The 14,408-nt window shown below is 42.7% G+C and overlaps 1 protein-coding gene across 9 annotated transcripts in view; it reads right to left on the bottom strand.

The window, feature by feature from the left end:
* ilrun (inflammation and lipid regulator with UBA-like and NBR1-like domains) overlaps positions 1 to 14,408 on the bottom strand; it is a 111,097-nt gene that overhangs the window by 9,770 nt on the left and 86,919 nt on the right. For 6 of the 9 annotated variants that reach the window (XR_013577295.1, XR_013577297.1, XR_013577296.1 and 3 more), the window contains one exon: positions 13,257 to 13,456. The exons of 2 other annotated variants lie outside the window; for them this stretch is intronic. Coding sequence is in view for 2 of the 7 variants with exons in the window: in XM_078546734.1 (XP_078402860.1) it covers positions 13,340 to 13,456 (117 nt within the window). In the remaining 5 variants the exon portion in view is untranslated. Of the gene's footprint in view, positions 1 to 719; positions 841 to 13,256; positions 13,457 to 14,408 lie in introns of those variants that run through there. One more of the 9 variants, XM_078546740.1, reaches the window with a different exon arrangement.

Below are 14,408 nucleotides of genomic sequence, written 5' to 3'. Positions count from 1 at the left end.
GTAATGGCTTTTCACCAGCAGAACTATTGATGTAGAGAAGGCTAAAGACCATTGCAACATAAACTCAGACCCAATACCACCTTACAAGATCACAACCAAGAAAGGTGTCACGAGTAAACACACAGAGAAACAATCCAGCTGGTATAATCACCAGCACAGAGCTAAAATATTATCCACATTGGTACCTGGGCAAAAGATGTGGATAAGGGGTCTTCAGGTGGAAGGTACAGTCATAGAGCAAACTCAGCAGCCATGATCATATCTCGTACAAACACCAATTGGTGTTCTCCAAAGAAACAGAAGAGCTCTGATGCTCTTAGAGGCTGCAAGAAGGAAATCATCCCAGTATTACCATGATGGGGTGATGAGGCAGACTGTACAGCAAACACCTCAAGAAGTGACCCCTGAGTCCAGGAACCGAGCGTAGACCAGCACTCTCAAGATGAGATCAGGGAGAGTCGTAAAAGCAACATACAGGCTCAACCTTTCATTTTAAGACTTTGGTGGGAATGTAAATAGTTTAACAAAATAATTTCACAGATTTGAAATTATAATGGGGGTGGGGGGGAGATGTAAAGGGTTAATGGTTGTGTTAATTAGGCAATGATGTTAATGATGATGGAAGCATGACATCAGGATCATATGGCCAACAGACTCCAATGGAGCAAGGCACAGACAGTCTGTGTCCAGAGAATAATGTACTTACCATGAGGTCTTGGATGTAAATAGTTACAAATAAATACCTTCAAGAAAAGTTTAATACTGATTTTCATAGAGTAAGTGAAACCTCATCTAGCCGGAAGATAACACATGTATAGGGCAATAAGCCAAACCAGAAATCTGAAATAAAAAAATTGAGGTCAGACTTTCAGTTGGGATGCATGAGGAGTTTGACTAAGAAATTGTTAGTGAATAAGCACAATAATGGCACTGGACTTAGACATCCAGAACTTCAAATTTACAGCTATACCTCTTTCATCTAAGTAGGCTGAGACTGAGATCTAAAACATATCCGTCACACTTAAAAATGAAAACTGTCTTGTCATTTGCACTATTGAAGACAAGCTCTCCCTTAAAAAGCTCTCGGGGAGACTTTACGACAGCTATTGGCAGGTGTTAAGCATGTCAAGAACTTTGAGAAATAAATTTACTGCAAGCTACCAAAAAAGAAAGCTGTGGGACCACTGAAAAATGCCAAAGATGTCAGGATATGAGGATTCCAAGGGACAGCAAAGATAATAAACTAAGCCTTCTTCTCTGTTTGTACAAAGACAGTCAGTCTCCCCAACACACAAGCTGATTTTTTAGGAATAGCAAAAGAAATCAAAATTCAGTTAAGGCAGTCAAAGTTTCTTCCCGCCCACAAAGTTAAAGGTGTGTTATGACAGCGGACTAATAGTACCAATGACCTATGGGCAATTTGAAATTTTTAAGGAAGACCTATGTTTTTCAAAAAAAAAGACACATAATGTGCAGTGACTACACCCTGGAAATATCCATTGTGGATTATAGTTGGCCGACTAGTCCCGAGAGAACATGGTATGTTGCACCTGAAAGGTGTCATGGACTTCTTCAAACAGAGATTTGAAAGTGAGACTAAACTTGAACCTCCTGTGGTTGTGGAGACAAAAGACTGATTCTACGTCTTCAGCAGGCACCCAAAATCCATCTCCTGTTAACTTATATCTCAGAATGTGTAAATGGTCATGGATGAAAAAACATAGATTCTGGGTGTGAGTTATAGTTTTTTCCCTTCCAGAATATACAGGGAAAAATCAGTTAAAAAGCTGAGGTGCTGGTGTGTGACGGTGTGACAGCAAGCAGGAAAACAAGAGTCACTCCCCCGACAGCTTGCAGGCAAAAGAATCTCTCTCTCTTTCCCTCTGTTGCTGGAGGCAAAGCTCAGCAGAAGCCACAATCTAAAGTAAATTGCACAGCCTTTCAGATGCCCTGCAGAACCAAGTGTCTCCAAACTAACTGCGAAACTGCCAAAGTCGACTCAATCAGAATCACCCAACTTAATGGCTGCAACATACCACCAACTACGCATCATGGACAAGCCAAAGACTGATTGGCATATTTGTTTTACTTTTATTTGGACTAAGTAAGTAAACTTCTTACTTCTGATCTGTGTGTTGCATTTTTATTATTTCTCTCAGGTTTTAGTAACTAATAAACTTACTCTTTAACTCAAGAAAGCCTGGTTAAATTTGGCTCCTTCGAAAAAAAATACATTTGGACTGGGAAAAGGGATCCTTTTTAAATTAATCTTGTTGTGATCAACCGAGGGAGTTGAGTAAAGGGAAGCCAGCTTACTCCTCACCCGGGAGCATAACAAAATCAGGAAGTTAATAAATCGCCTGGCGACTGGTCGTAACAAATTGGGGGCTCAGTACCAGAATAGCCCCCACAGACAAAACAAAAGAATTAGAATAGAGAATTAAGTTATTCCTTTGAAACCAATTTTTAAAAAACCACAAAATTGTTTTCTTGAGTCTGCCCAATTAAAGTGCAAAAATGTCCACATTTGATGCCTGTGTTTTTGCAGATGGAAGAGACATTAGTTATGAAAAGTTAACAGTTCAGTCCCTCGAAGAGTTAAAAGAGCCAGCAAGGCACTTAGAATTTTGCCCGAAAGCCAGAAAATCCAAAATTTTAAAAGGGATGGCCAACAGTCTACAGGTGGAAATTGAGGACGATGAAATGCATATAGTAGTGGTAGAGATTAAAATTGGAGCAGCAGAAATTAGAATTTTAGGAGAGAAAAAGGAATGGGAAAGGGAAAGAGGAAAGGCAGAAAAGGGCACGGAGAGAAGAGAATTTCAGGACAGAGAGGGGAAAAGGGAGTTTAAACTAAAACAGCTCGAAGCTGAGGGGCAGGAATCCTACTATGTCCCTTGGAGACACTGCGAGCTCAGACTTAAGGGCTGAGGCAATCCAGTTTGCTCATTTAATCTCCAAGTTTGATGAAGCAAAGGTGGAAGCCTTCTTTATCTCTTTCGAGCGGTTAGCGCAGTAGTTAAAGTGGCCAGTCCAACATTGGTTCCTACTGCTGCAAAGTAAACTTTCAGGAAAAGCTCACGAGATTTATTCCTTCTTGCCCGAGGAAAGTGCCACTGACCATGAGGCTATTTTAAATGCATATCAGTTAGTGCCGGGGAACGTACCATCAGAGATTTCGTACCCTCAGGAAATGGCCTGACCAGGTGTACCTGGAATTTGAAAGGCTTAAGCAACTTGCTTTTGGCCAGTGCGTGCGGGCACTTAAAACAGAGGCCACTTACGAAAGCCTCCGTGAAATAATTCTCCTTGAGTTTAAAAACTCCATACCCTTCCCAATAAGAACAGGCAGGCAGCCACACTGGCTGATGATTATGAGCTGATCCAAACTCTTGTCCCAGAAGAGATCCTCCCTTAGTCACCCCCAACCAACTGGAAAGGGTAGAGGTGGAGAGAGTGATAGAAAACGGAGCACCCATGGGAGTGAGGAAAATGCTGGGAGCCCTCGTCAGGACAGAAAGGGTGGTGCTGAGAATTAAAGTGAGGCCAAGAAGCCCGTGCGTTTTACCTGCCAAAAGGTAGGGCACGTCTGGGCCAATTGCTGGAGGCTATGGGAAAGACCAGCGGGATTTATTGGGGCACATACACCTCATGCAGAGAACGGGAGTCAGTCAGAGAGCATAGCAGACCAGGCTATGGCTCTGACTGTGGCTACGAATTCCTGTAAAGACACTCCTGAGAGTGCAGATGAGGTTAACCAATCCCTGAGAGTTATAAGGGTTTTGCAATCAAAGGGAGGGTGGCCACATTTTTCCAGGATGAGGTGAATAAACCGATAGTAATACTGAGGGATACAGGGGACAACCAAACTCTACTGCTGGGAAAAGGCTTGATCTTTCCACCAGAGTGCGCAGTAAGTGCCAAGGTGTTGGCAAAGGGGATTGAAGGAGAGTACATGCCCATCCTTTTAGACTGGGTGCATCTGGAATGCAACCTGGTGTCAGGGCCAGTGGCCGTGGGAGTCGTTCATAATTTGCCTGTGGACGGGGTCAACCTGCTCCTCGGCAATGACCTGGCGGAGCAAAGCTAATAGTATCCCCAGTGGTCCCAGGGAAGCCAAGTGTCATAATAATGAAGGAAAAGCACTGAATTGCGTCCTGAAATATTGGACTTTAAAAATAAGACCTGAGTTTTTAAAAATGCACACAAGCCACTGGCTGGAATGCTGCAGGGTGACTCCCTGCCCAGGCAAGGTACTTCTAAAGACATCCAGAAATTAATTGCTCCCTTCAGTAGTGACGATGAGACATAATGGGAGATGAGTATCATCTCATCAAGAAACTCTGTAATGCCCAGATTTGTGAAATTGCTTTCCACTTGGAATATACAAAGGAGGGGTTAAAAGCGAACTGAAAAGCTGCCCTGTGTCAGTCTGTTGGCGGGTGTTCAGAGAGAGAGAGAAAGTGCTGAAAGTTTGACTCAGAAGTAACAGTCACAGAAATCACCCTGCAAATCGCCATTTTGCAGGTATCCCAGTCTCTCTCCCTCTCTACTGAATTCAGCTCTACTGGAACCTCGAAAGGGATTCTTTTTAGATTAAATCTTGCTACGTCCAACGGTGGGAATGGGGGCAGGCAGTGGTGCTGAATAAAGGCAGGGAGCCAGTTCTTCCCTCCTCACCCGGGGCATAACAGACGATGACAAATTGACAGGTTTCGCCTGGATCAACACCTTTGAGGAACCTCACCTGGGGATGGGTCATTAACACAAGTGAGGTCAGGGATACAGAACAGCTGTGAGAGAAAGTGCCTGGTATTTTCCCTGACTGTGTGGTAACATGGTCTATGGCCAGCCAAGCTCCGTCAGTGGAGGCTGAAGTGGCACTGCAGACAGAAGACCCTACAGTCCAGTTATCAGGAACCTTTTTTGGGAGCCTATAAGGCCCTAAGGAGGGAATAAATAGATCTTGCTTGGTAGTGGTCCAGCAAGCTGCCGCACTTAAAAAAAATTAGCTCAGACTGCCCACACTGAAGCCGAGGCAGAAGCAGACCCTGAATGCTACAACATTAAAAATGAGGTGCTAATGAGGAAATGGAGATCCCCTCACAGACCTGCAAATGAGGAGCAGACAGTGATCCACCAGGAAGTGGTGCTGAGGTACCAGAGAGAAATATTATGGCTAGCTCACGAAATTCCAATAGCTGGGCATGTCAGTAGACGCAAAACCCAAGCCTGCATCAGCCAGCATTTTTACTGGCCACACCTCCACAGGGATGTAGTAAGGTTTTGCAAAACCTGCCACACCTGCCAGGTTGTGGGAAAATCCCAGCCTGCAATAAGACCTACACCTATAATTCCTATGCCAGCATTTGGGCAACCTTTCAGCAAGGTGTTAGTGGACTGCGTGGGGATCCTACCAGGTATGGGCTGCCTACTTATCAGGTCGGATCAGGGCTCAAATTTCATGTCCAAAATATTCCAGGGAGTCATGGGTGACCTGGGTGTGACCTAGCTGAAGTCTTCAGCGTATCACCTGCAATCGCAGGGGGCTCTAGAACAGTATCACCAGACCCTAAAAACAATGATCAGGGCATACTGCCATGAGTATTCCCATGACTCGGATAAAGAACTAGGTTTTCTTCTGTTCGCTACCAGGGACTCACCCAATGTGTCCATTGGTTTTACTCCGTTTGAATTAGTTGACAGGCACCAAGTGCGAGGGCCTCTGAAACTAATCAAGGAGAGATTCTTAGAACAGAAGGATGAAGTCTCCACGTTAGACTGCATAACAGTGTTCTGGGAGCGACTCATAACAGCCTGTGATGTGGCCTGAGAACAGTTAAAAATCTCCCAGGCATCTGTGAAGAAACAGGGAGACAAACATGCCGGACCCCGGACCTTTCAGCCAAGAGATGATGTATTAGTGCTCCTATCAATATCAGTTGAACCCTTAAAAGCCCGGTTCAGTGGCCCGTAAAAGTAGCAAAGAAGCTATGGGAGATAAACTATCTAATTGAGACCTCAGATCATAGTAAAAACAAAGGCTGTGTCATGTCAACGTGATAAAGCAATATCACAGCCAAGAAGGGGACAAGCAGAAAATGGCTTGTCCATTGCCACCGGCCTAGAGGATGAAGATAGCAGTGGGGATGAACTGGAGGGGAGACATGGGTGAGGTCCATGTTGAACCCCCTAATACCCAGCTAACCAACACAGAGATACTTTTTCACCCACCTAAGTACAGAACAGCGAGAAGACTTGATGAGGCTGCTCACTGCATTTAAAGGCTTATGCAGAGACAAGCCAGGCTGCACCACACTAGCTCTACATGATCTGGATGTGGGAGAGGCCCCTCCTAAAAGGCAACATCCCTATCATGTAGGCCCAGAGAAGCTGACCCTGGTCCAGGAGGAGATTAACCACATGCTGGAGCACTGACTAACAGAGCCTACCAGCAGTGGCTGGAGCTCCCCATGGGTTTGCGCCCATGCCGGGCAGCTCTATAAGGTTCTGCATTGATTACCGAAATGTTAAAGCAGTGGCCTGAGCTGACTCCTACCTGATACCCTGGCATGAAGGCTGCATAGATAGGGTAGGTAAAGCAGCCTACATTACAAAGCTAGATTTACTCAAAGGATACTGGCAGGTTCCCTTGACTGCCCGCGTGAAGGAAATCTCTGCCTTCATAACTCTGGATGGGTTATCCCAGTGTCAAGTCATGCCATTTGGACTCCGAAATACCCCAGCCACCTTTCAAAAGTTGATGAACCAGGTAGTGGTGGGTTTATCCAATTGCGCTGTATATCTAGACGACCTCCTATTGTACAGCGACATTAGGGAAGCTCACTGAGAACTGGAAGCTCTCTTCCAGAAAGTAGTCAGCTAACTTCCCTCCATGGCCTTGTCCCTCCTCATCTCTGTAACCTCCTCCAATATCAGAACCCTCAGAGATATCTGCGCTCTCTAGATCTGGCCTCTTGTGCAGTCCCAATCATTAATGCTCCAACACTGGTGGCCATGCTTTCAGTTTCCTAGGCCCCATGTTCTGGAATTTCCTCACTACACCTGTCTGCCTCTCTACCTCCCTTTTCCTCCTTTAAGGCACTCTTTAAAATCTGCTCCATTCATTGGGCAGCTAATCCACATCCTCAGGGAAACTTCCCCCAAAGCGGAAATGCACCAGGAAGCCATCCCAACACAGCTCCCCACTGTTTCCCCGACGCCCCCCCCCCCCCCCCCCCCCGGCTTCTAAGACCACCACTCCAGGGCCAGGAAAACTCTGCCTTGTGCATCACTCGGTAAAGGATGGACACTTATAGAAACAATCTAAACATTAGGAACGAGAGTAGCAAGTAAAGAAAAAGCAATAATAATAATAACCACTATTATCAATTACAGTTGCAGAATCAAACCCAAGATTACCGGCATAGGTCAGATTGTCAACTCTGCATCCAACCACATCAGTTGTCTTGTCAGATGATTAATGTAGGATTATGTAAATAATGTATTTAAGGGTCAGAGGCTTTGGGGAGAAGTAGTGTAAAGGATTAATCTTAAATAGATAGTCTACATCATCAGTAATGTAAGATCACATGACAACAGAGCATGCTGAGAGATAGTTCTATGTGAAGCCTTGTACTGTATATAGTTAGAGGAATTTTTAATAAAAGTTAAAGTTTACCAACAGACTAGTCTCCAGCCATCCCGGCCAAGCACAACCATAGCTAAGACCCACAATAATGATAACATAATTAATAGATGTTATAGAATTAGTGAAGTTATGAATGAGCAGCACTGTTTGCTATAGTGTTGCAATATGTATAAGTATTGGTATTGCATCTCCACTTGACGTCAGTGTTAAAGTTGCAGCTGCTGGTGTAATTGAGGAAATTGGCCTGGGTAAATGCCAACACTTATTGCCCATTAAAAATACATTCAATGAAGATTAGATAATGTTCAAGCACTTTAGTGCTAGATTTTATTGGCTGTCAATAAACCATGGCTTCAATGACATACGATTTGCATAGCTGTTACACTTTTCATATCAAAATGTGATGTGAACTACTGTCAAATTATTGACCCATTGAGTGTTTGAAAATGAAAGTTGATTAACCTTAAGAGACTGATCTATAGATAGAACATGGCCCAAAGTTCAAACCAAAAATGGCAACATGGAAGACTTATTAGATTTTGTTACATGGAAGGTACAGAGAAAACCTAACCAGTGTAGTTGTAATCACTGATGACTACTCTTACTGTTTGGCTCTCTAACGGTGACCAAACTGAAAATATGAAGCTAGTAATGACAATCAACCAACAAGATGAGAGTGAGGTACAGCGACACATTGGCCCTTAGAACTTTATCTATTAGAACCTCATGATTTAAACTGCATGGATGATCATTTTGTACAATCATCAAGGTTACTCAATATTAGTTTGTGTTTTTGGTATCAATAATGACTGTGCGAAAGAGGTACCATTCAGAAACTGGCATCAATTCTGGAGAAGGTGAAAGCTATTCCGTGAGGATGAACTTCATCCAAACAGGGAGCTAATGAACTGTGAACATTTTTCTTATTCATTCATGAGGTGTGGGTGTCGCTGGCAAGGCCAGCACTTGTTGCCCATCCCTAATTACCCTCGAGGTGGTGGTGGTGGGCTGTTTTCTTGAACCGCTGCAATCCATATGGTGTAGGTTCACCCACAGTGCTGTTCAGGGGGAGTTCCAGGATTTTGACCCAGCAGTGAACAGTCAGGATGGTGAGAGGCTGGAGGGGAACTTCCAGGTGGTGGTATTCCCATGTGTTTGCTGCCCTTGTCCTTCTAGATGGTAGTTGTTGTGTGTTTGGGAGGCGCTGCCTAAGGAGGCTTGATGAGTTCCTACAGTGCATCTTTTAGATGGTACACACTGCTACCACTGGTGGTGGAGGGGGTGAATGTTTATGGATGGGGTGCCAATCAAGGGGGCTGCTTTGTCCTGGATGGTGTCAAGCTCCTTGAGTGTTGTTGGAGCTGCACTCATCCAGGCAAGTGGAGAGTATTCCATCACATTCCTGACTTGTGCCTTGTAGATGGTGGATAGGCTTTGGGGAGTCAGGAGGTGGGTTACTCGCTGCACGATTCCTAATCTCTGACCTGCTCTTGTAGCCACAGTATTTATATGGCTAATCCAGTTCAGTTTCTGGTCAATGGATATTGATAGTTGGGGATTCAGCAATGGTAATGCCATTGAATGTCATGGGGTGACGGTTAGATTTTCTCTTGTTGGAGATGGTCATTGCCTGGCACTTGTGTGGCACAAATGTTACTTTCCACTTGTCAGCCCAAGCCTGGATATTGTCCAAGTCTTGCTGCATTTGGACAAGGACTGCATGGACTGATGTGCTGGGCTCCCCATTGAGGATAGGGATATTTGTGGAGCCTCCTCCTCCAGTGAGTTAATTATCCACCACTATTCACGACTGGATGTGGCAGGACTGTAGTGCTTAGATCTGATCCATTTGTTGCGGAATCAATTAGCTGTGTTTATCACTTGCTGCTTATGCTGTTTGGCATGCTAGTCCTGTGTTGTAGCTTTACCAGGTTGACACCTCATTTTTAGGTCTATTTGGTGCTGCTCCTGGCATGCCCTCTTGCACTCTTCATTGAACCAGGGTTGATCCCCTGGCTTGATGTAACGGTAGAGTGGGGGATATGCCAGTCCATGTCGTTACAGGTCATGGTCGTGTACAATTCTGCTGCTGCTGATGACCCACAGCGCCTCATGATTGCCCAGGCTCCAGTTGCTAGATCTGGTTGAAATCTACCATTTACCACAGTGGTAGTGCCACACATGATGGAGGATTCCTCAATGTGAAGACAGGACTTAGTTTGCAAAATGACCAATACTAGTATGAGCAGATGCATCTGCAGCAGGCAAGTTGGTGAGGATGAGGTCACGTATGTTTTTTCCCTCATGGAGGAGGGTATGTGGTAATCAGATTTCCTTGCCCATGTTTGACCAGATGCCATGAGACTTCGTGAGATTCGGAGTCAATATTGAGGGCTCCCCAGACAACTCCTTCCCGATTGTATACCAGTGTGCCGCCATTTCTGCTGGGTCTGTCCTGCCGGTGGGACAGGACATTTGCGGGGATGGTGATGGTAGCGTCTGGGGCATTGTGTGTAAGGTATGTTTCCGTAGGTACGACTGTGTTAAGCTCTTGCTTGACTAGTCTGAGACACAGCTCTCCCAATTTTGGCCCCCTGCAGAGTTGACAGAACTGAGTTTGCCATTTCTGATGCCGGGTGGTCTGTCCAGTTCCATTCCTTTAAGGCTTCGTAGCGGAGTAGGCTGAGTGGCTTGCTAGGCCGGACCAGATAAGGATGGCAGACTTCCAGATGGGTTTTTACGACTATCACCAGACTTTTAGTTCCAGATTTTTATTGGATTCAAATTTCAGCATCTTCCAGAGCAATAGCCTGGGGCTCTGGATTACTTGTCCAGCGACAAAACCACTACGCCACCACCTCCCCGTAGAAATTAGAGCAATGAAGACTCATTTATACTAGAAAGGAAGGAATGAGATAGGGAAATATAAAAGTAATCAGAAATAGCAAGTAGGAAGGCTAGAAATAGAAAAGTCAAACACAAAAATAAAAAAAAGCAATAGTAATTAGAAGAAATAAATAGGAAATAAAATTGTTGAGTTTGCAGCAGGAAAAAGAATGAGATAAAGTCATAAGGTGTTGGCTTGATCAAAAAAAAACAAAGGAAAAAGGGTCACTTTAAATGCAAACTAAAAGAAATAAACTGCGATAATTACAATTATGTCACAGGAAGATAAAGGTTTAATATAACTAACAGAAACTTAGCTGCTAACTGAGTAATGGGAAATAGACAGATATTGGGTTATAACATTATTAGAGTGTCAGTATTGATCAAGGAAGAAATACATGGAATGGGAATTTCCCCAAAGTTGCTTCCACTCTGCAGCAGTAACAAAAATAGTCACTAGTATTCATGATCAAAGATGAAAAATGTTTGTAGTACATCCTTACCTATTAAACAACCCTCTTTTAAAGTGAGGTGCAAAGAGTAATTGACAGACAGAACAGTAGGTTTATTTTTAGGATATTGCAAAACTGCAGAGTAAACATACATCATTAAAAGAAACTTTCAAGTTTCAGAATGCTGTAGATAAGAGGTTGAAAAACAAAAGTCAAAAAAAGGGCATCCACGGCTATAATGAAACTAAGCAAAGCTGTTACGGGAGATGAGCAAGGACAGAGTATGAGAAGAGAATCTCAAAGTATTAAAAATCAACATTACACATTTTACAAACACATCAGTAAAAGAAAATTGGTAAATACGAGGTGGGACCCTAAGAGGGGAAAATAGTGAATTAGTAGAGCATAAGTGGAAATTTGACAAGTAAGTTGCATCAGTAATTAATTGTGGAGGAGAAAAATCATGAATCGGTTAAAATTGATGTTATAAAAAGGAAATTATCGAGAGAAAGAGCTGGATGCCAAGACCTCATTGCATAGATATATCCATGGATCCGGAGAGAAAAGTAGGGACAAATAGTTGAGGTCCTACAAAGAGCCAGGACACTGGTCTTCATATTGAAGATCATTACCCTATCATCACATGAGGTTAACAGCTTAGTCTGCTAAACTCAGCAGATACATATAACAAATATATTAAGAATACACTATTACATATACTTACATTTTCTGGACTTATATGAATATATTTCCTGTTGCAAGATTCTCCGTGTGATTTGAGAATCCACCCTTTCTGACCTAACCTCTGGCCCCAGTGAAAGGCCACCTTTCCCTCATCTGTACAATTAAGCCTATAATATCATACTACACCTGTGCTAGGAAAAATAGACAATCATTATTGAGTTAAAAAGATCAAAGCTATGGAGTCAATCCTCCATTTTAACCCTAAATACGCTGCGAGGTTACTTGTTAGGGAATACCCTTCTTGTATGGGCTCTTGCCAGGCATACATTTTCATTGGTAATCTGTTCCTCTTTGGCATGAGAGATTCAGTCTTCTAACATTTGATTAACAAATAATGTTGCTACTTTACTCACTATAATTCCACTAATACGTTCCACATCACCTCAATCCACTGCAAAAACAATTGTGGTCTCAATCCAAAATATTTTGTATTTAATCTTATATTTATGTCCCCTCGTGCTAGAGCCCTGAATCACTGGAAATAGTCTGTTTATATCTACTGCATTCTATCTTTAATAATTTTAAATGCCTGTAACAAATCTAATAAAATATTAAAGTAGTGACATTATTTGTTTATCAAATGTTGGAAGACTGAATCTCTCATGCCAAAGAGGAACAGATAACCAATGAAAAAGTATGCCTGGCAAGAGCCCATACAAGAGTGTTCCCTAACAAGTAATCTCGCTTGCAGCATATTTAGGGTTAAAATTGAGGATTGATTCCATAGCTTTGATCTGCTTAACCCAATAATGATTGTCTTGTATTCCTAGCACAGGTGTAGTATGATATCATTATAGGCTTAATTGTACAGATGAGGGAAAGGTGGCCAAATCTTTCACTGGGGCCAGAGGTTAGGTTGGAAAGGGTGGATTCTCAAATCACACGGAGAATCTTGCCACAGGAAATATATTCGTATAAGCCCAAAAAATGTAAGTGTATGTAATAGTGTATTCTTAATATATTCATTATATGTATTCGCTGAGTTTAGCAGACTAAGTTGTTAACCTCATGTGATGATAGGGTAATGATATTCAGCATGATGCAGCAGTGTCCTGGATCTTTGTGACTCAACTAAGGGCAGTTCTGCATTGTTTCAGCATAGGAAGTAAATGGTATATCCACCATCCAATGTATTTTTCATTTCTTGCCATTTTTGCATCATGTCATTTACCTCATTCATTTCAGTTTCTTATCCATCTTCAATTCTGTTTATGTCTGTCCTCCACTACTTCTCGCACCCACTACTCCCTTCACTCCCCCCTTCTAATTTGCAAATTCTACTCTTCCCTTTCGCCTCCATTCTCTCCCAGAACTTTTCTCCTTTCCAACATCTGCTTTGCTTCCTCTTCACTCATTCTTAGAACTCTGTTGTTCCTCTTCTTAACAGAGCCCACGCCATCTTAGATCGCCATATAAACCTCATGTAGAACAGAAATGATAAGCCATACATTATTTGCTTATTCTATGCTTTAAGTTCTTGAAGGTTTCATGCAGCTTATTATATAGAAATGAGCAAGACAGGATTGGCTGATGTTTGTTTTAATGCTAATGCATTTTGCCAAGCTGGTGTGTGAGACAAACTCAGTCAAGCTGCTGGGTTAAATGTTTAGTGTTTCAAAGATTTGCAATCTACAGCACTCGGTCCACTTTCAAGTTCCTCCTCCAGACTAGCATTAGCACTGTGGGAATAGGTCCCATCCACAGCCATGCAGCTTGGTTGTATCTATATTTGGAGAAAACAAAGTAAACCATCATTAAAATTCTTGAACTTCTTCAAAAAAACAGAAAACCTGGAACCAAATCTTACTTCTGTTATACAGCAAACAAGCATTCATGACAGATGCTGGTGTCAAGAAAATGAAGGCACCAATGGTCTTAATAATGGTGTAAGAGGGATATGCAAAACACATTTATCTCTCTCTAGCTACTTCATGAGACATCGCTGCATGGTTATTTTCTATGATAGTTGTAGGGATTCCAAATGAAATAAAGCTTGAGCAGTCCCAAGCCAGGCCCCAGCGGATGAAAGTCACAGCAAAAAAAAAACACTCCAAGTTTGTACCCCATCAGAACCAATACAAGAAATTGAAGCGGTCATGATTACTTACAAAGGACATAGTTGAGATGTACCGGGATGGGACATTGGGAATTGCAAAGTGGCGGGGGAGCTGCATGATACCATTACACTTCAGGGCTTTTTTAACTGCTTTCACATTGAAAGAAGCTACATAGTTATTTTAAATTATTTTTAAGCAGAAGCTTGCTTTGGAGGGGTTAGTTTCTCAGGTTAGCCCTATGCTAGAATGCAATTTCAAAGATGAAAAATGTTTTAATATGCTAATTGGAAGTTCCTTTTCGCCCCAGGAATAAAGTGATAAATGATTAGCTAGCTTGTCTAGGTATTCTACTGGAAAACCCTTTAGTTCCTGTTGGCTTGGCATCAGGAAGAGTTGATGAACATGTTTCTTGCAGAGAAGCTTTTCAAAACTGAACATGGACCTCAGAAACAGTGATAGAGCTAAATTCACTAAGAAGATTATTAACAAGACAGGAGGCTGCAGGAAGAAAGGTGTGCCTTGGGTTGTAGGGCAGAAAACAGGGGAGTCAGTCTGTAAGTTAAGCAAGGTGACTCACCAAACTGTGCAACATGTTTATTATATTGCATGATAATTTAT

The sequence above is a fragment of the Cetorhinus maximus genome, chromosome 8 (genome assembly GCF_964194155.1).
Source record: "Cetorhinus maximus chromosome 8, sCetMax3.hap1.1, whole genome shotgun sequence".
Taxonomy (NCBI): Eukaryota; Metazoa; Chordata; class Chondrichthyes; order Lamniformes; family Cetorhinidae; genus Cetorhinus; species Cetorhinus maximus.
The sequence above is the reverse complement of the archived record's forward strand: the minus strand, read 5'-3'. Positions and strand labels throughout refer to the sequence as shown.